The sequence below is a fragment of the Mesoplodon densirostris genome, chromosome 12, assembly GCF_025265405.1.
Source record: "Mesoplodon densirostris isolate mMesDen1 chromosome 12, mMesDen1 primary haplotype, whole genome shotgun sequence".
Lineage (NCBI taxonomy): Eukaryota > Metazoa > Chordata > Mammalia > Artiodactyla > Ziphiidae > Mesoplodon > Mesoplodon densirostris.
The window spans coordinates 71,729,396-71,751,241 of record NC_082672.1 but is presented as its reverse complement, the minus strand read 5'-3'; the positions used below and the strand labels follow the sequence as shown (position 1 = coordinate 71,751,241).

At 37.9% G+C, this 21,846-nt stretch overlaps 1 protein-coding gene across 4 annotated transcripts in view; it reads right to left on the bottom strand.

Annotated features, from left to right (window-relative positions):
- The window catches only part of CEP162 (centrosomal protein 162), a 98,559-nt gene extending 78,358 nt beyond the window's left edge, over positions 1-20,201 (bottom strand). For all 4 annotated transcript variants that reach the window (XM_060115159.1, XM_060115161.1, XM_060115162.1 and 1 more), the window contains exons 1-6: positions 19,946-20,201; positions 18,751-18,866; positions 8,296-8,407; positions 5,749-5,895; positions 5,241-5,418; positions 3,149-3,216 (exon numbers count right to left, since the gene is read on the bottom strand). In XM_060115159.1, the coding sequence (XP_059971142.1) occupies positions 3,149-3,216; positions 5,241-5,418; positions 5,749-5,895; positions 8,296-8,407; positions 18,751-18,807 (562 nt within the window). In that variant the 5' untranslated portion in view covers positions 18,808-18,866; positions 19,946-20,201. The remainder of the gene's footprint in view (positions 1-3,148; positions 3,217-5,240; positions 5,419-5,748; positions 5,896-8,295; positions 8,408-18,750; positions 18,867-19,945) is intronic.
- Between the last annotated feature and the right edge of the window lie 1,645 nt (positions 20,202-21,846).

Sequence of the window (21,846 nt, the reverse complement as noted above, 5' to 3'; positions counted from 1 at the left end):
ATCAGAGATTTCTGAAAGAAACACCAAGGGAAATTAAGTTTATATAAAAAAGAATAAAACCCAATTGAAACGGTGGTTCTCATATGAAAAATATCAGAGACAATAATATCCAGCTCTTTCACACTGTTTGGAAAACAATGAGAATATTAATTTTTATTGTTCTGACTTTTTGACAGGAAGATGTTACACATGTTATAGGTTTCTACTATTATATTCCATACTTTTGTAACTTTGAAAATATTATTTGCATAAATAGAAAATAGGTAAACAATTCTCAATGTAAAAGATCTAAAAGATACATTTTAGAGACATTTTTCATTCTCTGTTGGAAAATATTGGCTGCAAATTTTAATTTAAGTATGATGGAATCTAGAGGACCTTCTCCTCTACCATCTTGGATATCAAGGACTTTGTAAATAATGAGTAAAATGAACAAAATATATGAAACAATTGTTTTCAGACACTGGACAATTGACAGCACAAAAATATGATTCCTAAGAAAGATAACAAGTGAGCTGAGCCCTACGTTCACTAGAAGGTATGTACATCCTGGAGCACTGAGCAGGGAGGGGGAGATCAGGAGGGTCTCACTGTGTTAAAGATACAGAGATAAGAGTACAGAAAAGACAGGGTGATTAGAAGCTGCAGGGCAGTGATAAAGAGAGAAGGTACTGACGTAGAAATAGAGCACTAGAAATCTACATGGAGGAGATTTCTGAATCTTTCCTGGAGTCTTTCCTGAATACTGAGTCATGTATGTGCAGCTAGAGCAGAGAATAACTGGGAAGCTGCAGGCTAGAAAGACAATTCCCAGAGTTCACACAGGGTAAGGAGATTCTGAAGCTCTAACCAGCTTAAGTGGAAAAAATCCTCATTGTTCAGTAGGGGCATTCAGTGGAAATCTCAGGAGGGCTGTGCATGAGTAGCAGGGTCAAACTCTGCTAGACAAAGTAAGGCTCCTATTGATGTCTCCTAACAAAGCAGAAGATAAGGCTTGAAAGGATCAAGCTATCTGCCAGAACAAAGCTCAGTACTCCTTAAAAGAAGAAAACAAGATCCAGACACTCAACAATGTAAAAAAACTATAATATATTCAACACTCAGTTAAAAAATTACTAGAATTACAAGGAGGAAAAGGTGACCACAACTAGGAGAAGAAGCAGCCAACAGAAAGAGACCCAGAAATGAACAAATACTGGGGTCAACAGAATATGCTCAAGGTTGGGGACTTGGAAACATACTAAAGAGATGAAAAAACAAATCTAAAAGAAACTTCTAGAGTAAAAGGAAAAAAGAATCATTCAATGAATTAACAAAACATTAAAGAAGAAAAAAAATCAGTGAACTTGAAGACACTGCAATCAAAACTGAAGCAGAGAGGAGAAAAGGTTTAAAAAATGAAATAGTCTTAGTGACCTGTGGGACAAAATTTAACTTTCTAACATACTTGTAATTAGGATAAGAAAGCAAGGGGTGGCAGAAATGATATTTGAATAATTAATGGCAAAAACATTTTTTGATTTTGATGGAAACTAAAAATTCACAAATCAATTGATGCTGAACCAGCTCCAAACAGGATAAATACAAGAAAAGCACACCAAGATCATCCTCATCAAATTGCCACAAAACTGGCCTAAAGAGAAAAATTTGAAAACAGAGGGAAAAGAAGACAATATGTATACAAAATCACAATAACAGGAATTACCACTGACTGCTCATGAGAAATAATGTCAGAGGACAATAGAATGAAATCATTAAAGAGCTCAAAGAAGTAAAAACTACCTATAATTTTATATCAAACAAAAGTGTTCTTCAAAAACAAAGGCAAAATATACTTCCAGATAAACAAAACCTAAGAGAAATTATTCCTAGTAGACCTGCACTGCAAGAAAAGTTAAGGAGGTTTTTCATGCTGAACAAAAACAATACTAGATAGCAACTCAAAATAATACTAGATAGCAACTATTTGAAAGTTGCTAAAAGAAGAGGTCTTAAAAGTTCTCATCACAAGAAAAAATAATTTTTTTTGTAATTATGTGTAAGGTGACAGATGTTAACTAGACTTATTATGGTGCTCATTTCACAATGTATAGATATTGAATCATTATGTTACACCTGAAATTAATATAATGTTATATATGTCGATTATATCTTAATTTTAAAATTAACTTTTAAAATTCATTTCAAAATAAAAAGTTTAAAAAAAAGAAACTCAAATCTATGCAAAGAAATACAAGTCATTGGGAACAGTAAATACATGGATAAATATAAATTTTTACATATGTATAAATTTTTTTACCTCCCTTAAAAATTTTTTAAAATGATAACAGATTGTTAAAAGCAATAATAATAATGATAATAATAATAATACTGCTGCACTGTGGGGTTTTTAAGATATGTAGAAGATAAACCAAAAATAGCAAAAAGGTTGGGGGGAGTTTACTGTTAAGATTCATGTAATGTGGTATAATGTTATTTCAAAGTGGACTCTAATAAGATAAAGATGCATATTGTATATCACAGGGCAACTAAGAAAAAAATACAGCAAAGAAGTACAATTAACAAGCCAAAAGAAGGGTTAAGATGGAATGGTATAAATACTCAATCCAATAAAATGTAGCACAAAAGCAGTAATCAAAGAAAGATGGGAAGATAAAAAAACAAATGGCAAAATAGTAAATAACCATACCAATAAATATATTTTTGCAAAGGGTAGAAACATTTCAATTAAAAGTCTGAGATTGTCAGATTGGATATAAAAGCAAAATTCAGCTATATGCTACCAAAAGAAAGCCATTTAAAATATAGAAACACAGACACATTAAAAGTCAAAAGATGGAAAAAGACACACTTCCCTCACCATGCTTTGGAGGTATTTGTCCTGACTGCACACATTCTTCTGGTCCTAGCACAAAAGTCCTTTTTCTGTCTTCCAAATGGGTCCACTACCTACTCCCAACAAACGAAGCAGTCCTGCGCTTACAACAATTTCTTAGTAGCTCCAACTGTGCTGTGTGCAACTCACTCTACCTGTTCAAGCTCTTTCCAAGATAATATGATTTTTCTTTTATTTTTCTCTTATCAATGTCTTTATTAAAAGCTATATTATCTTTTCAAATACTGTAAATTTTAGAACCAATGAAATTACCTGCCAGTTCTTCATGTTTTGATTCATCCTCATGTTTATCTTCAGTCAGTTCCACATTAGCTTGATTACTGGAAAAATATTTACTTAATTTAGTATTACATGTTAATAATACATTACCATGCAATATTTTGTGTATATTTTTTAAAAACCTCTAACATTACATATTTCTTCTCAAGTACTTTTTTTCTAGCAAAAGCTAAAAATTTGGAAGCTATGAGGGAAATGTTTTGAAAATAAAAGATCTAAGACTAACTGTAGCTGCCAAAGTAATACAAAGGGGAAGAATGCCATTTTCTTAATTTTATACACAAATATACACAATTTTATACAAAAATATGTGCATTTACATCTCTCAGGGCCCAGCCAACCTTTCTACGCTAAAGATTAGGAACTGACCACAAGTTGTAAAAATCAGTGAAATCTATGTGGAGACCAGAAAAAAACTGCCAGAATCAGCATTTACATGCTAAGAAGCAATTTCATCCTGAAATGGAAGCTGAAAGAGAGCCTTGAGCCAGTAAATACTCAGCAAGGTGACAAGAGAGCTACTTTTAATTATATAGGATATATTAGTTCATATACTGCCTTCCTTCAAACCAAAGAATCAGTTCTACCTTCTTCAGTCCCCCAACCATGTCTTTAGTGAGATCATTAGCAGATCCAAGAAACTATAAACTCTAATAACAGTAGCAGAAAATACCATTGCATACTCAATACACTACTGCACTCTGACTAGGCTGTTCTTGCGTAGAAATATCAGTAGTTAAGAATATCGTTAAGAACAAAGAAATGTTAAGAAATATTGCAAAGGGGCAAAAACTTGTGGCCAGCAAACCTGTGTATGTTTAATCTGTGTCACTGTTAGGACAGGCAACCACCATGGGCCCTGAGGGTCCCTAGGTGTTCTTGCTGGGTATGCCAAGAACGCAAGCACAGACCCTCCTTCCTAGGTCATTTCTCAGGGTTGTGTGCAGTGAGCAACTTTGAGAGACGAGGCAATGTTTCTGCCCCCAAAGCAGGCTTGTTTCCGCTTACTCTAAAGCAAAGATTCCCCAAGCTCAGTGACCCTCTCCTGTAAAGCAACCCATTGCACTGGCAAACAGCCATCATGGACCCCGTGAACCTTGTGGGTCATGGGAAACTAAGGCAAATAAATGTGACCCTCAGGTCCTGCTTTTGTGATGAGAAGTAAAGTCCTTTTGTTTCTGACCCAGGAATCTTGTGTCTATTGTCAGCATTCATAAAACTGGCAGGCTGACTTGTTAGCTTGCAAGTAGGGTAAAAATCTCAGACCCTGCACAGTTCATAAGGGCCACTGCTTTGTCCACTGTCTAAGAAAATGAGCATCTTGAGGAGACCAGGCACTCTAATGACCAGAGGTTATGAGTCTCTGACCCTTAATTTAAATATAGTTTGGTGTTCTTAAAATCTTAAAATTGTAATCTGGCTTCCATTTATAATTTTAAAAATTAAATGGAAAACTTTAACTGAGAAAATTAAAGATATCAGGTTTCACAGAAGTCTTGAGAATACCAAAGGTCTACGGCACTTACAAGGCACCAGCTCAGTCAACTAGTAGAATTTCCAGGATAAATGAGGTCTCCTAATAATCATTAGGGTCAACCATACACAAAGGTAGGACACAAACCAAATCGGTATTTGCTCCCTGGTTCCTCCGTCCCTTTTTGTTCCTATTTCCTCTGAGTTTATAATAGCTACCTGGACTCTCTTACTGACCTTATCTCTGGAAAATCACTTAATAAATTACCTTTCTAGTTAGGTCTATTTGGCAATGTGCTATTCATTTCAAAAGTACCTCATGCATGAAATTTCAGATCTCTAGAAGCTCTCAAATACACATCAACGTTTTCCAGCCCACATATATATATACATATATATATATATAAATCATATTCTACACACACACATTACCCCTGACCAAAATAATGAAGAGAAAATAGAATTAAAAATAAGATTTAAATTTTGCCTGTTATATATGTTTACCCCTTCAATTCCATGCATCTACCAGCCTTTCAAAAATATAAAGACACAAAAATCACTCAATGATTAGTTTATATTGTATTTACATTACCTATGTAAAGCTTTAAAATGTGTGGAGTCATTAGAATCCAATTCTTTATTTAATCTTGAGTAATCAATGGAAGATGTGAAGCCTTTCTCAAGCCTGGCAAAAAACTGCTCTTTTTCTTCTTGCTCTGCTAATGTGTCCAATCCAAGAATGCTATGATTGAGCTCAGGAACTACTATCTCTAAATGGAAAGCACAAATATATTTCATTAACACATAGAATTTTGAAAAAATTAATTTTAATGATGCATTTATTGACATTACACAGTCAGACTTCAAAAAATTTGAAACATACTTCATTTAATCTCTTACTCAAATATAGCTTTATATTCATTATAATACGTAAGGCTATGAAGCTTCTCCAGAGGTATAATTCTAAACCTTCTAGGAAGATATTAAATCTGTCTACACGCTTCAGTAAAGGAGGCTCCAAGATAGTTATAACTTTTCTAAAAATCCTGATTATAAGCATAATAATGAACCTGTCAACTCACATCGTTCACAATTCTTACCATTGGCCTCTAAGCTGTCAACACTTAAGACAGAGGTTCCACTGCTCTTAAGAAACTGAATCCTTTCAGCAGATTCCTCTTCTATTTCCATAATAGGCTGAGGAGTCTTCTTTGTTTTCAAATAGCTTACATTTGTTCCAAGTAGTCCTGGGATGGGATTTAATATAGTTGGATATTTATGTTAAGAGAATTGTTTTGACTACTATGCCAACACAGTAGTACTGTTATACTAGCTTAGACTAGTTATACTGTTATATTAGTTATACTAGTAGACAGTAGCTATGAAATAAATCTGGTTTATGAAATAAAAATCCACCAGACCAAAAATTCACAAAACAAAAATTACAATTCTATTTGATTGCAGTGCATCTTATTAAGTGGAATATTTCAAAAACTTGCATAATGAGACAAGATTTTTTAAAAATTATTTTGAAGCACAAGTACTTAATACAGTATACCATGCCACTTGGGGAAGTAATCCCAGGGCAGGAGTCAATGGTCAGACCATGCTCATCTTCATAGGCTGGGGGTAGGGTTTTGTTCTTCATTCTAAAAGCACTAGAAAACACTGGAAAAGTTATACAATATCAAAATTTCTTTATCCTAGCAGTATATATTTGTTGTAAAAAACTGATATATGGAAAAAATAACTATATTATATGATACAAATAACAAGATTAGAAAAATACCACTTTTGCTTAGAAGGAAGCCTTATTGAGAAGTTACAAATTGTGATCTCAATTTCCTACTTAGCATCCTATTGGAAAGGCTTTAGAATCAAATTAGTTTATGGCTCTGTGTGAATAATGGTTTTAACTGATCCAATAATAACTTCCACACAGCTAGAGAAAATCGGGAGATATATCTATAGGCACTTCAAATGAAAACATACATGCCAAGGTCAGGGTGCCGTCGGGGCATCTGTCCAGGGTCTCAGCCCGGCTCTGAAGATGGACTCAGGGATGTGACCCACACTAACCAACCTCATGAGAGACTAATACAACTGAAACCAAGATCCAATTCAGTTATTTACAATGAAGAGTATAACCAGTAGGAGAATTAGACGGTTTCACTAACTAGGCAGAACATTTTGTCCTTATGGCAACTGAAAGAGAAAGCAAAATTATAAGGTTGAAGTAGCTCAATGTTGATGTTTAATGGCGTCTATGTAAGATTGGGAATGCATTCCTCTCAAAAGGGGTGTTCAATTAATTCTCCCTTAGAAGCTTCTACACTCTTGATGGCAGGAATCATATTTTGTCTTTGCATACTAGTGCCAAGTACTCAGAACATAACATGAACTCAATAAATGTCCGTGACTGAACCAGGGACCACGTTATACCCTTGGGCAGAGAAACTTTCTTCCCCTGTGTTTAAATGGACACTGTCAAAGTCTCCTTCCTAAATATCCTTTGCATCCTTTACTAATCAAATCCACTCTGATTGATACATTCTTTTAAAAAAAATTTAGTAGCTTTAGTCAGGTTACATTCAAGTGTTGGTCTAGGACCTATTCTTTCCCTTTAGGGTGAGTTTGCATACTCCACCTCTGATTCATTACTTTCTAGAAAAAGATTTTAATGCTAAATAAGTCACAAATCATTGTCAATTATTTCAATAGCACTTAATCATATAATATCCTTTTCAAGCATCAATGGGGGAAAGATTCTAAAAGAGAATTCTTCACATGCAAACTTTAGCACTGTGAGTGGTTTATGGATTTATGAAAACACACTGAACTTTTCAATAAGGCCATTCCTTACTGTAAAGTGTTAAGAAGAACAGAGAATTGACTATCAAATTCACAGTAACATTTATTTATTAAACACATTTATTATTTACTGTTGAGGGTCAAGGAGCACAAGGAAAAAGAAGAGATATAGAAATCCTATCAGTTCATAAAATGGTGTTTAGTGATAACACAAATAGTGTGAACGTAGGTACTTAACAGAGGGAGTCTGAGGATCTTTGCAAATACAGCAGTATCATATATAGTAGCTATACTGAAGAAAACACCCAGAGAGTAATTTTCTATTTGTAAAGATGTGAGTAGGAATAGTTCCTAAAAAGATAAACCCATGTGCTAGACAGGATCAATAATGAGTTATTTACCACTAAGGTAATAGAATTATTTTTTTCTACTGTCATTAACAGAGAACAATAGCAAAATCTACAGATTTGTTAAAATCTTCCCAATGCAGTGACATTAATACATTGTCAGAATATTTTATTAAATCACTTTAAATTAATTTACCATTAAACATGATAATATATAAATATACCTAATATTATTCAGCATCTTAAATTGAGTAACAATAAATTATTTCAATGTAAAATAATCTGATAATGCAGAAACATAGATTTGCTGTTATATAAGAAATATATCATAAAGTAATATGAAAATCAAGTCAAACTTCAAAAATTCACACTATCAGTATTATTTTCCTTATATATTTATTAAAAGCATGGTAAGAAAATCCAGAATTAAAAGTCTTGACTGCCCCACTGTGGTCAAATAATTTAAAATTAAAAATCAGCAATATTTACCACCATCTTCAAATTCATCTTCAGTTATCCACCATGGCATTGTATCATTCTTCTTCACTTCTTTAGGTTGTCTAGGTGTTTTATTTGAATTTTCAAAAGAATCATCTGAAAGCTAAATCAGATATAAGCTAGTGAATTTTAAATTCAAGAATCCCAGATTTATCACTGAAAATGTTTCTTCATTCTCTGATATTTCAGTTGTCACCTAAACATTCTCAGCAATTATGTATAAATTCATATATTTCTAGACTTATGGGGTCAAAATAACTTAAACATCAAGAATACATCTCTGAACACTGATTTCATACCCAGAAGTAAACAAGCAGACGAACCAAGGAGAAAAACATCAACAATAACAACAAAGAAATAAAAAACTTGATCAAGAAACCTAATCAGGAAGGAATAAAAGGATATAATCCTTTTTTAGACATTATCTCGGGTCTAAGAATAAATAATGATTGAGCAAAATCACCTAGCATCACTCTAGAAGAACACAAAATTCTAAGACCAGGAAGAACTGAGTGTGAGGTGTTTACCAGAGAAATTTGCATTTGTCACAATGATTAATAAACTTTAATAAACTTTTATTTGTCCTTTTCTACTCTTCAGGTTCAAATCTTACTACAATTCTAAACCCCTACTCTAACCCCGATCTACCACCCTTACTCTCAGCCAATAACTTGGGCTCTCTCTTCACAGAGAAAATAAAGACCTTAGGTCAAAAACCACCCTCCTTCTCCTTCCCCTCACTCCACCACTAAATTCACCCGTTAAGACACTGCTTTCCTCTCTCAGAAGAGCAATTCTTTCCTCCACTCCCAGGAGAACATGCAGAGGGACCACCTCCCGCCTCACCAAGTTCTCGCTTGCTGGGTTATCCTAATGCATCTCTGCACCTCACTCCCTCCTCAATCTCCTTGCCCTCCTTCCCTCAGGTTATAAACTTGCTCATCACTGCATCCCCAGGGCCTAGCACAGCACCTGTCATAATTGTATAGTATAAGAATGAACACTTGGGCTTCCCTGGTGGTGCAGTGGTTGAGAGTCCGCCTGCTGATGCAGGGGACACGGGTTCATGCCCCGGTCCGGGAAGATCCACATGCTGCGGAGCGGCTGGGACCGTGAGCCATGGCCGCTGAGCCTGCGCGTCCGGAGCCTGTGCTCCGCAGCGGGAGAGGCCACAACAGTGAGAGGCCTGCGTACCGCAAAAAAAAAAAAAAAAAAAAAAGAATGAACACCCAAGTCTACCCTACTTAAAAAAACGAAAACAAACAAACAAAACAAAGCAAATAGGCAAAGTTCCTTACTCCTACCTCCCTTTCATTCTACCTATCATCTTTCCTTTATGTACATTCTAACTTCTCCAGGTCACTGTTAAACCCCTTAAAATTTGGTCCCCATCCAAAACAGCTCTCCTCAGTCACCACAGGCCTCCTACATGCCACAAATAAAGGATGACTGTCAGTCATCTCCCTGATCGTACCATGGAGTTTGACATGGTGACCAACTCTCACTTCAGGCAAATCTCTCCCTTTGACCTCATAGCACCACCTCCTCCAGGCTATACTTCACCTCTGTGACCTTTCCTAACCAACTCTAATAGCTCTTGGCCCTTTTGCCCTTTTCTTTAACATGAGACTTCCCCAGGACGCTACTCTTGGTCCTTTTTATCCTTATTCTACACACTTTTTCTGGAGAAGAAATCAACGTTTATTAATTACTTGCCTGCTCTATGTCAGGATCTATACACAGGTTATTTCAGTCTTTAAATAATCCAGCAGAGATTTACTGATGGGGAAGTTAAGCTCAGAGAAGTTAAGCAACTTGCCCAGGTTGCGACTATCAGTAAGTGATACAGAGCTGGGATTCAAACTTGGGTTCCTCTAACTAAGGCCTGTCCACTTTCAAGTACTCTATATGGTCCCCCAACTAGGACCTTGGTACCTGGGGCACTTCTTAAACTTCTGAGATGACTACACACACATTTCCACCTGCCAACCAAACAACTCTACCCCAATGACTTGTAAGAATGCCATTTTTAAATCTTCAAAAAGAACTCACTGTCTTCCTTAACCACCAAGCAGGATGAGGGAAGGAGAAAAGAAAGAGTATTCTTTACTCCATCTGAATTTTAGTTGCATCGCCTTCCACACAGTCTTATACTTCACTGTCACCCTGAAATGTTCCATTTCTCTCTCCTTTCTATCTCTCGCTGTTTACCAAACTCTGACAATCTGCCTCAGATTCAGTTTTCTCCTCCTAAACCCATGGCTACGTAAAAGTGTGAAAGAAGAACTGTAAGTTTTTGGAGCCAGACAAATCTGAGTTCAAACTTTTAACTTCAAAATAAGCTAGTTCTGTTGCTTAGGGAAAATTACGCCTCTTTTCAGTTTATACACATATAAAACAAGCATGGTGACACTGACCTTGCAGGGCTGTGGCAAAGATCAGCAAAGAAACAGAGAATGACCATCCTACTGTCTAATACATAGTAGGTATTCTCACTTCTGACAATCTTCCACACTGCTTTCTAGGCTACTATCATTAAAAACGAAATGAAACAAAACAAAACAGCTGGCCACTCAGTTAACAACCGTGCTTGTGAGGATATGGAGAAACTGGAACCCTAATATTACTAATACACTCCTGGTGAGAGTAAAATGGCACAGCCGTTTAGGAAACAGTCTGGCAGTTCCTCCAAAGGTTAAACATAGAGCTACTATATGACCCAGCATTCCCACTCCTAGGTATACACACAAGAGAAGTGAAAACATACAACCACACAAAAACTTATATACAATTGTCATAGCGGCATTATTCATACTTGCTAAAAAGTGGGAAGAACTCAAATGTCCATCAGCTGATAAGTAGGTAAACAAAATGTGGTAAATCCATACAATGGAATATTATTCAGCTATAAAAAAAGGAATGAGGTACTGATAGATATGACAACATAAATGAACCTTGAAATTGTTACGTTAAGTGGAACAAGCTGTAAGAAAGACCCATATGGAATCGGGTAGGAAGGGAAGAAAAGTGATCAGGTCAGGACCTGTTCCCCAGGGAAGGGACACAGAAAAGGAAGGGGATTAAAAGGCTTGGAAACCCACTCTGGGGAGTAGGTGGCTAGAACCACATATTAGGGGCCACAGCCCTGGGGTCTGCCACTGGGAAGATGAGTCCACATAACTGGTTATAAAACCACTGGGACCGACAGTGGGGCTCTAAGAAACCAAGACTCTGCTCGTGAAGAGTGTGCACATATTTCCTTACTCCCGAAACAAGGTGGAGGAAGCAGAATGAAACTGCACGGGACTCTGGCTGGTTTCCTATGACCACCCTGGCACAAGCCCTGGCAAAAGCCCTTGCCCAAGCCAAACCCCTACTCCAGCCCCTCTTGCTCCAGCACTACTCCTCTCTGGGGCAAAGATGACAATGTGACAGTGCTAGGAGAGGAAAGAGTACATGCTTATGGGGAACAGAACCAGCTGGGACCCAACCCTCAGGGCTTCTGCTCCAGCACCTTGGGACTCGCTCCCACCCCTCATAGGGTGGTGTTGGCCACTGAGCGAGGAGAAGCCCTGGCTCACACCTGGCTCTGCCTTGAGCCCCTTCTTCTCCAGTCCCACCTATTACCAAAGTGATAGCTGCCAGCACACCCTGGAGAAAGACACAACTCCTGCTCACGTCAGATCCAGCTCTCTCACCAAAGCCACCAGGCACATGCAGACTGCACAGGGACACCCCCACAAAGGGGCACCCCTTCAAGATGGGGACAGGTAACTGTTTCACTTAATTTCATAGAGACAGAGAAAGTTAAACAAAATGAGAAGACAGAAGAACTTGTTTCAAACAAAAGAACAAGAAAAACAACTAATGAAACAGAGATAAATAATTTACCAGATAAGAAGTTCAAAGCATTAGCAATAAGAATGCTGAAAAAGGAATAGATGAACACAGTGAGAATTTTAACAAGAAACTAGAAAATATAAAAGAACCAGCCAGAACTGAAGAATACGACTGTAATGAAAAACACACTAGAACAAATTAACAGCAGACTACGCGATACAGAAGAATGCATAAGTGATCTGGAAGACAGAATAATGGAAATCACCCAATCAGACATGGAAAAAAAAAACAAATTTAAAAAATGAAAACAATTAAAGGGAACTCTGAGATACCATCAAGTGTACCAACATTCATATTATAGGTGGCCCAGATGGAAAAGTCAGAGAGAAAGGAGTTGAAATTTTATTTGATGAAATTATGGCTGAAAATTTCTTGAACCTGAATGAGTAATCAGATATCCAGGTACAGAAGGCACAGAGAGTCCCAAATAAAATGAACCCAAATAGACCCACACCAAGACATATCACAATTAAAGTGTTATTAAAATGTTAAAAGTTAAAAATAAAGAGATTATTCTAAAGGCAGCAAGAGAAAAACAAAGAGTTGCATACAAGTGAACCCCACCCCCCAAAAGCTATCAGCTGATTTTTCTGCAGAAACTTTGCAGGCCAGAGGGAATGGCATGATATATTTAATGTGCAAAAGGAAAAAACCTAAAACCTAGGATACTCTACCCAGCAAGATTATAATTTGGAATTAAAGGACAGATGAAAAACTTCTCAGACAAGCAAAGACTAGAAGAGTTCATCAATACTAAATTGACCCTAAAGGAAATGTTAAAGGGTCTTTTCTCAGTGGAAAAGAAAATGCTACAAGAAGTAGACATGTATAGGAAAAGAAAAACCCCACTAATAATGACAAATATATAGTAAAGGCTGTGTATCAACCACTTAAATAAGCTAGTACAAAGATTCAAAGACAAAAATTGTATAATCAGCTATAATTTTAATAAAAAGGTAAAGGATAAACATGAAGATGTAAAATATGACACAAAAACGCAAAATGTTGGGGAGGGGAGAAAAAGCGTCAAACTTTTAGAATGTGTTTGAACTTAAATGACTACCAGTTTATAACAAGTAGATATAACCATAGATTAACATATATGAACCCCATGGTAACCAGAAATCAAAACCCAACAATGGACACACAAAAACTAGAGAGGAAGGAGCACAAGCATAACACTAAAGAAAATCATCAAACCACAAGGGAAGAAACAAAAAGGAGAAAAGAACAGAGAATAAGTAAAAAACCAGAAAAAAGTAACATAATGGCAGTAAGAACATACCTATCAATAATTACTTTAAATGTGAATGGACTAAATGCTCCAATCAAAAGACACAGGGTGGGGCTCCCCTGGTGGCGCAGTGGTTGAGAGTCCGCCTGCCGACACGGGTTCGTGCCCCGGTCTGGGAAGATCCCACATGCCGCGGAGTGGCTGGGCCCGTGAGCCATGGCCGCTGAGCCTGCGCGTGTCCAGAGCCTGTGCTCCGCAACAGGGGAGGCCACAACAGTACAACAGTGAGAGGCCCGCCTCCCGCCAAAAAAAAAAAAAAAAAAAAAAAAAGACATAGGGTGGCTGATTGGACAAAAAAACAAGACCCATCTATATGCTGCTTACAAGAGACTCGCTTCAGAGATAAAGACACACACAGACTGAAAGTGAGGGGTTAGAAGAAGTTATTTCATGCAAATGGAAACAAGAGGTAGCAATACTCATATCAGACAAAACAGACTTTAAAACAAAGTCTATAACAAAAGGCAAACAGGGCATTGTATAATGATACAGGGATCAATACAAAAGAGGATGTAACATTCATTAAAATATATGCAACTAATATAGGAGCATCTAAATATATTAAGCAAATGTTAACAGCTATAAATGGAGAAATTGGCAATAACACAAAAGTAGTAGGGAATGTTAATATCCAATTTACATCAATGGACAGATCATCCAGACAGAAAATCAGTAAGGAAACACTGGCCTTAAATGACAAATTAGACCAGATGGACTAAATAGATATCTACAGGATATTCCATCCAAAACCAGCAGAATACACATTATTTTCAAGTGCACATAGAACATTCTCCAGGGCAGACCACACTCTAGGCCACAAAAAAGTCTCAACGAATTTAAGAGGACAGAAATTATACCAAGCATTTTTTCCGATCACCATGGTATAAACCAGATATCAATTATAGGAAGAAAAATGGGAAAAACACAAACATGTGGAGACTAAATGACATGCTACTAAAAAAACAATGGGTCAATGAAGAAATCAAAGAGGAAATCAGAAAATACCTTAAGACAAATGAAAATAAAAACACAACTTTCTAAAATTATGGGATGTAGCAAAAGCAGTTCTAAGAATGTTTACAGTGATACAGGCCTACTTTAAGAAACAAGAAAAATCTCAAATAAACAACATAACCTACCATCTAAAGGAATTAGAAAAAGAACAAAGTCCAAAGTCAGCAGAAGGAAATAATAAATACCAGAGAGGAAATAAAATAGAGACCAAAAAAATAAAATAAATTAAAAAAATCAATGAAACCAAGAACTGGTTTTTTGAAATAATAAAGAATTTTTTTTTTGTTTGTTTTTTGGTTGCATGGTGTCTTAGTTGTGGCAGGCAGGCTCCCCAGGTGTAGTCACGGGCTCCTTAGTTGAAGCACACGGGCTCCTTAGCTGTGGCTCCAGGGCTCCTTAGTTTCAGCTCGCCAGCTCCTTAGGTGCAGCTCGTGGGCTCCTTAGTTGTGGCTCACCAGCTCCTTAGTCACGGCATGCAGGCTCCCTAGTTATGGCATGTGAATTCCTAGTTGCAGCATGCATGTGGTATCTAGTTCCCTGACCAGGGATCAAACTCGAGCCCTCTGCATTGGGAGAGTGGAATCTTATCCACTGCTCTACCAGGGAAGTCCCCCCCAAAATTAAGAAAATTGATAAGCCTTTAGCCAGGGGTTCATCAAGAAAAAAGAGAGAGGACCCAAACAAAAAAAATAAAAAAGAGGAGAACTAACAACCAATATCACAGATAATAAAATCATAAGAGAATACTACAAACAGTTACATGTCAACAAATTGGACAACCTAAGAAATGGATTAATTTCTAAAAACATACAATCTTCCAAAACTGAATCAGGAAGACACAGACAATCTGAACAGACCAATCACTAGTAGTATAATTGAATTAGTTATCAGAAACTTCCAGCAAACAGAAGTCCAGGATAGCTTCACAGGGGAATTCCACCAAACATATAAAAAGCTAATATCCTTCTCAACTTATTCCAAAAAACTGAAGAGAGGACACTCCCAAATTCATTCTACAAGGTCACCATTACCCTGATATTAAAAACAGACAAAGACACTACAAAAAAAGAATACTGCAGGCTGATATCTCTGATAAATACAGATGCAGAAATCCTCAACAAAGTATTAGCAAACTGAATTCAACAATATATAAAAAGAATCATACACCATGATCAAGTAGGACTTACTCTAGGAATGCAAAGATGGTTCAATATTTGCAAGTCAATCAATGTGATACACCACATTAACAAGTCACATGATCATCTCAATAAATACAGAGAAAGCATTTGACAAAATTCAATATCCATTCCTGACAAAAACTCTCATCAAATTTGGTATCTAAACTCATATCGCAACGTAAAAAAGGTCATTTATGACAAACCCACAGCTAACATCATATTCATTGGTGAAAAACAGAGAGCGCTTCCTCTAAAATCAGGAACAAGATAAGGATGTCCACTCTCACCACTTCTATTTAATAAAGTATTGGAAGTCCTAGCCAGAGCAATCAGACATGAAAAGAAATAAAAGGCTTCCAAATTGAAAGGGAAGATGTAAAGCTGTCAGTATTTGCAGATGGCATGATATTACATATAGAAAACCCTGAAGTCTTCACCAAAAATCTCAGAATTAATAAATGGATTCAGTAGCTTTGTAGGATACAAGATTAATATACAGAAATCTGTTACTTTTCTAAACACTAATAATGAACTATCAGAAAGAGTAAGAAAACCATCCTTCTTAAAATCACATCCAAAAGAACAAAATACATAGGAATAAACTTAATCAAGGAGGTGAAAAACTCATAGTCTGAAAACTATAAAACATTGATGAAGGAAACTGAGGATGATACAATGAACTGGCAAGATAGCTCGCGTTCATGGATTGGAAGAATTGATATTGTTAAAATGTCCATGCTACCCAAAGCAAGCTACAGATTTAATGCAATACCTATCAAAACATGCATGACATTTTTCACAGAACTAGAACAAATAATCCTAAAATTTATATGGAACAACTAAAGACCCTGAAAAGCCAAAGCAATGTTGAGAAAAAAGAACAAAGCTAAAGGTATTAAGCTCCCTGACTTCAGACTATACTAGGAAGCTCCAGTAATCACAACAGTGTGGTTCTGGCACAAAAACCGACACATCCATCAACAGAACAGAATAGAGAGCCCAGAAATAAACCCGTGAACTTATGGTCAATTAATCTACAACAACGAAGGCAAGAATTTACATTGGAAAAAAGACAGTCTCTTATTGAAGTAAGTGGTGCTGGGAAAACTGGATAGCTACATGTAAAAGAATGAAATTAGAACATTTTCACACACCATATATCAATACAAAAATAAACTCAAAATGGAGTAAAGACCTAAGTATAAAACCTGAAACCATAAAACTCCTAGAAGAAAACATAGGCAGAACACCCTAACGTAAATTGTAGCAATATTTTTTTGGATCTGTCTCCTAAGGCAAAGGAAACAAAAGCAAAACTAAACATATGGGACCTAATCAAACTTAAAAGCTTTTGCATAGTAAAGGAAACCATCGATAAAATGAAAAGAACCTATAGTACGGGAGAAAACAATTGCATATCATATGACCAATAAGGGGTTAATATCCAAACATCTCATATAACTCAATATCAAAAAAAAAAAAAAACCCAACCTGATTAAAAAATGGGCACAAGACATACACATGGCCAACAGGCACATGAAAAGATGCTCAACATCGCTAATCATCAGGGAAATGCAAATCAAAACCCCAAATAGGTATCACCTCACACCTGTCAGAATGGCTACAAATAGCAAATGCTGGTGAGGATGCAGAGAAAAGGGAACCCTTGTACACCGTTAGTGGGAATGTAAATTGGTACAGCCACTATGGAAACAGTATGGAGGTTCCTCAAAAAACTAAAAACAGAACTACTATATGATCCAGTGATTCCACTCCTGGATATATATCCTAAGAAGACAAAAACACTAACTGGAAAAGATAAATGCATCCCAATGTTCATAGCAGCAGCATTTACACTATCAAAGATATGGAAGTGTTCATCAACAGATGAATGGATAAAGAAGGTGTGGTATACAGATATATGATGGAATGTTACTCAACCATAAAAAGAATGAAATTTTGTCATCTGAAACAACATGGATGGACCTGGAGGGTATTATGCTTAGTGAAATAAGTCAGAAAAGAACAAATACTGTATGTTATCACTTATATGTGGAATCTAAAAAAATAAAACAAATGAATATAACAATGCAGAAAACAGACTCTCAGATATAGACAACAAACTAGTGGGTACCAGTGGGAAGAGAGGAAGGAGGGGCAAAATAGGGGTAGGGGTAGGGATTAAAATGCACAAACTACTATGAATAAAATAAATAAGCTACAAGTATATATCATGCAGCACAGGGAGTACAGCCAGTATTTTATAATAACTTTAAAGGGAGTATAATCTATAGAAATTGAATCACTGTTTGAACTAATATAATATTGTACATGAACTATACTTCAATAAAAAAAATACAGCTGTCATGTCAAAGACCATTCATTCTTATGTAGGCAGAAAAGAGAGCTAAACAAGTGGAATAATGAATGGTTCTAAGAGCTACATGGAGAATTAAGTACATGGTATAAGAAGGAACTTGTTAGTTACTTTTTTACTGGATCAACAGAAAAAAACCTCTTAGGTAGTGATTTTAAAAAGAGATCTTCACCATCCAGGTAAAGGATAGAGGAATAGACAGCATTATTGGCAGAGGGAACAGTACAAAGCTCCTAATGTGAAATGAGCTTGGCGTGTCTGGAGGAGAAAAAAGTCATGAATGGAAAAGGGGGAAGAGCAGTGTATAGTCAGTGAGGTGGGCATGGGCAAAATCATCCAGGGTTTTGTAAGCCACAGAAAGGAGTCTGGATTTTACTCTGTATGTGAGGGGAGGCCAATAGGGTTTTCCATTGGGAGTAAGAGTCTTGAGTTATGTCACAAACCACGCTGGCAGCAGTGTGGTGAAGGAATGCTTGGACAGTACGTAGGAACAGTTGCAGTAGCCTAGTGAGATGATGGTGTCCTGGATTAGGTAAGTTGCAGTGAAAAGGGAGAGAACTAGAGGGATGATAGATATATTTTGGAAACAGATGACAGAGCTTGATGATAGGCTGATTGCATCCTAGAAGAATGAGTTCCTTGTGGGACAATTTACAATATAGCTTTTAAAAATATAAACTTACCTCTTTCATGAACTGTTCAAACTCTTCATCCAGCTCTTCTTTGAAATAGTGGGCCATTATCAATAATTTTCCCTTCCCAAAGTAAACATTCCAAAGTATTTACAACACTGGCAACACTAAATGGCAAGAGATAATAAACATCCTTTAAGGAAATCCAAATCACATCATAAAAACCGTCAGACTTGAACTTCAGACATTTCTCTTATGATTTAGCATATACACACAATTGCTGACCAGTAAATTGGACAAGAGATTTCTAATTCATTAATAAAACTGATTTGGAAAAGCAGCTTTCACAGTTTGACTTAGAGTTGAGAATTACATTTTCATTCTTAACATCCAGTTGTTAAAAAGTGGCCTCAAGAATATTTCCTAAATCTATGCATATTATCGTGTGTGTGTGTGTGTGTGTGTGTGTGTGTGTGTGTGTGTGTTATTTAACATCCCTTAAACAAACCAGGGCTTCTCAAGGAAACTTTTAAAAAGTAAAAACTAGCAAATCCAAAAGACTGTTTCCCTTTTGCAAAGCGCAGGACATAGTTTGTGCCATCTTATCATTCAGCTAGTTATTTATCAATCCATATTAAAAAGTTTTGAAAAATAGACTGTTTCCTGATATGGGGGCGTTTCCAGATACAAATTTCTGGGTTAATACCTTAAGACTCAGAATCTACCTAAAACAAAGTCATTGGAGCAAATTAGAACAAATTATGTTTCTCCTGGATGGAGGGAAGGTCAACAAAAACTACGCAATGGTGACTTGCAATGCTCAACTCTTCCCAGTGTCCCTAAAGAACCCAACTTCGGATCTGCGCCAGCTTCTGGACTGTAACTCTACGAGGCAGCTCCGACCTCAGCTTCCTTTTGTGGAGGCGGGAGGTGTGGAGATCTGGACAATACCTTGCTCAGCCTGCGCGGTAACACCTCCTCCCCCTCATTTGCATTTCTGTTCAGTTCAGTGTGTGGGCGGTTAAGGGCTTGGCCCCAAATCGTGGGTCAAATGCGGGTCCCACTCAGAGGGTCCCAGGCCCCAGGAAGCGCGGGCTCCGGAGTCGGCGGGAAGACAAAGACGCGCCCGCAGCCGAGCCGGGGGGAGAAAGGGAGTGACCCGAAACTAAAGCCTTGAGCAGCGGGTCTGAGCACAGTCTGGGCCCTGCTGAACCGAGTGGAAAACAAGTATCCACGCCTCACCTACCTTTGCTTCTGAATTCCCCGCTTTCCCGGACGTTCTGAGGGGGCCCGGCAGTTACCAGGGTAACTGACTTCAGCCGCCAGGCTCTGGAGTCACATGACCCGAGCTGGTCACGTGGCTCGCGGGAGCAGACGGGCAGAGGTGAGTGTCTCTTCGGCTCTACGAGCGCAGGGTGGAGTGGTAGTGGCTCAGCAGGACGATCTGGCGGGTTGGAGCCGCCACCGCTGCTGCACCAGTGGAGACTCCGTGCCCTTCTCTGTGCTCCTTGGGGTAGTGGATGGACGACAGGGTCGCGAGCGCCGTAACAGGCGTGGTGGGTGTGGCAGGTGCGCCCGTGGCTTCCTGGGAAATGTAGTTTAGCTCCCCTGCTCCTTGTCTTTCCGCATTTCTCATCCCTTCTCACCTCTCCCTAACATTTGCCTGCCGTGTCGTTTCAGCTTTCTGCTTTACAAGCGGAAGCCTTGAAAAAATTTAACTTATTGGGTGATTTCCTTCACGTGCAAAGCCCTGCGTGGGCGTTGTGAGAGAACCTGTAACCTTTGATGAAGAACTCTGTTGCCAGGATAGGGACTCTGTTCCACCATCTAGTGGACAAGAAATTGAAAACACACAGACACACCCCAAGTCCTACCCATATCAGAACATCGCTATGGTTTCCCATTACCCCTCCTTTCCCCCCATTCTATAGCGGCATCTTACAATTACTTTCTTGGATTTTTATTTTATTTTTGCTATTCCTTCCTCTAAAAAAATAAGAACACAATGCACGTTGGAGTTTCAGAGGACAGCATTTAGGATACAAAATGTAAAAGCGACAGCAGTTGAAAGCGTTGCTGCTGGCAGACATAGTTAAGGACCTCATCATGTCCGGCCTGAACTTTTCTTTCAGCAAGTGTTTATTGTGATACAAATGTGTACATGCCAGAACTGTGCCCTATGATAAAGATTTGAATAATAATAGAGATTTTTTAGTTGTTAGGAGCTGTGCATGCACTACTTCACTTAATCTTTACAATCTACAAGACAATTCAATTAAGTTTATACTTTTGTTTCTAATATGTGCTGCGTGGGCGAAGACAGTCATAATCCCTGCCCTAACAGAGTCTTTGGTCTAGTGGAGCAGATAAGTGATCGGACAATTGCAATTCTGTATGACCACTGCTATTGTAGAAGAAGTAGGGTGTGGTTGGAAGACATTAGAAGCCACCTCAACTTCTGAGAAGATGGAGAAAGCTTCTTTCTCACTGAAAATGGCCTATCTCCTCTTTATCAACCCTTGCTGACTTCTACTCATCCTTTAGGTGGTTTAGGATTCAATTTAGCCCTCACTTCCTCTAGGAAGCTTTCTCCACCCATCCCTACTAGGGAATTTTGCAAATTCGGCCTCCTTCCCACTAATTTGCACATACGTAGTAGTCTCAGATCTTCTTGGCCTCGTTTTTTACTCTCGCCACAGCTACTGGGACCACTGCCACTCAGGCTGTCACTAGCTACACACGGGTGTAGCTCATCCGTGTGCCTGCCTGGAGCTTGCAGTGTGAACTGCTTGCTTTCTGATCCGTGGGACTTCTCTGATCCTTGAGGGTAACCATTCAGCACTCAACATTTGCAACTTAGAAGTGGGGGACTTAATCTCTACAGGCCCAAGCTTGATCAGTGGGGGCTGGAGCTGATGAACAAACAATTCCCCTTAGTGACCCTGGACAGTGTTGATACTCGTTTCATAAGACTAATCACAATGTCCTCTGTGATCCAGAACCAGTTGTTCACAACAGAGACCAACTTGATAGCACATTCTCGTATTGGCTTTCCATCCTTCTCTACGTCATTCTCCTTGTTCATGGCTACTGCTACTGGGCAACCCACTCCTTAGTAAATTACTCTCATGCAGAGCTCTGTCTCAT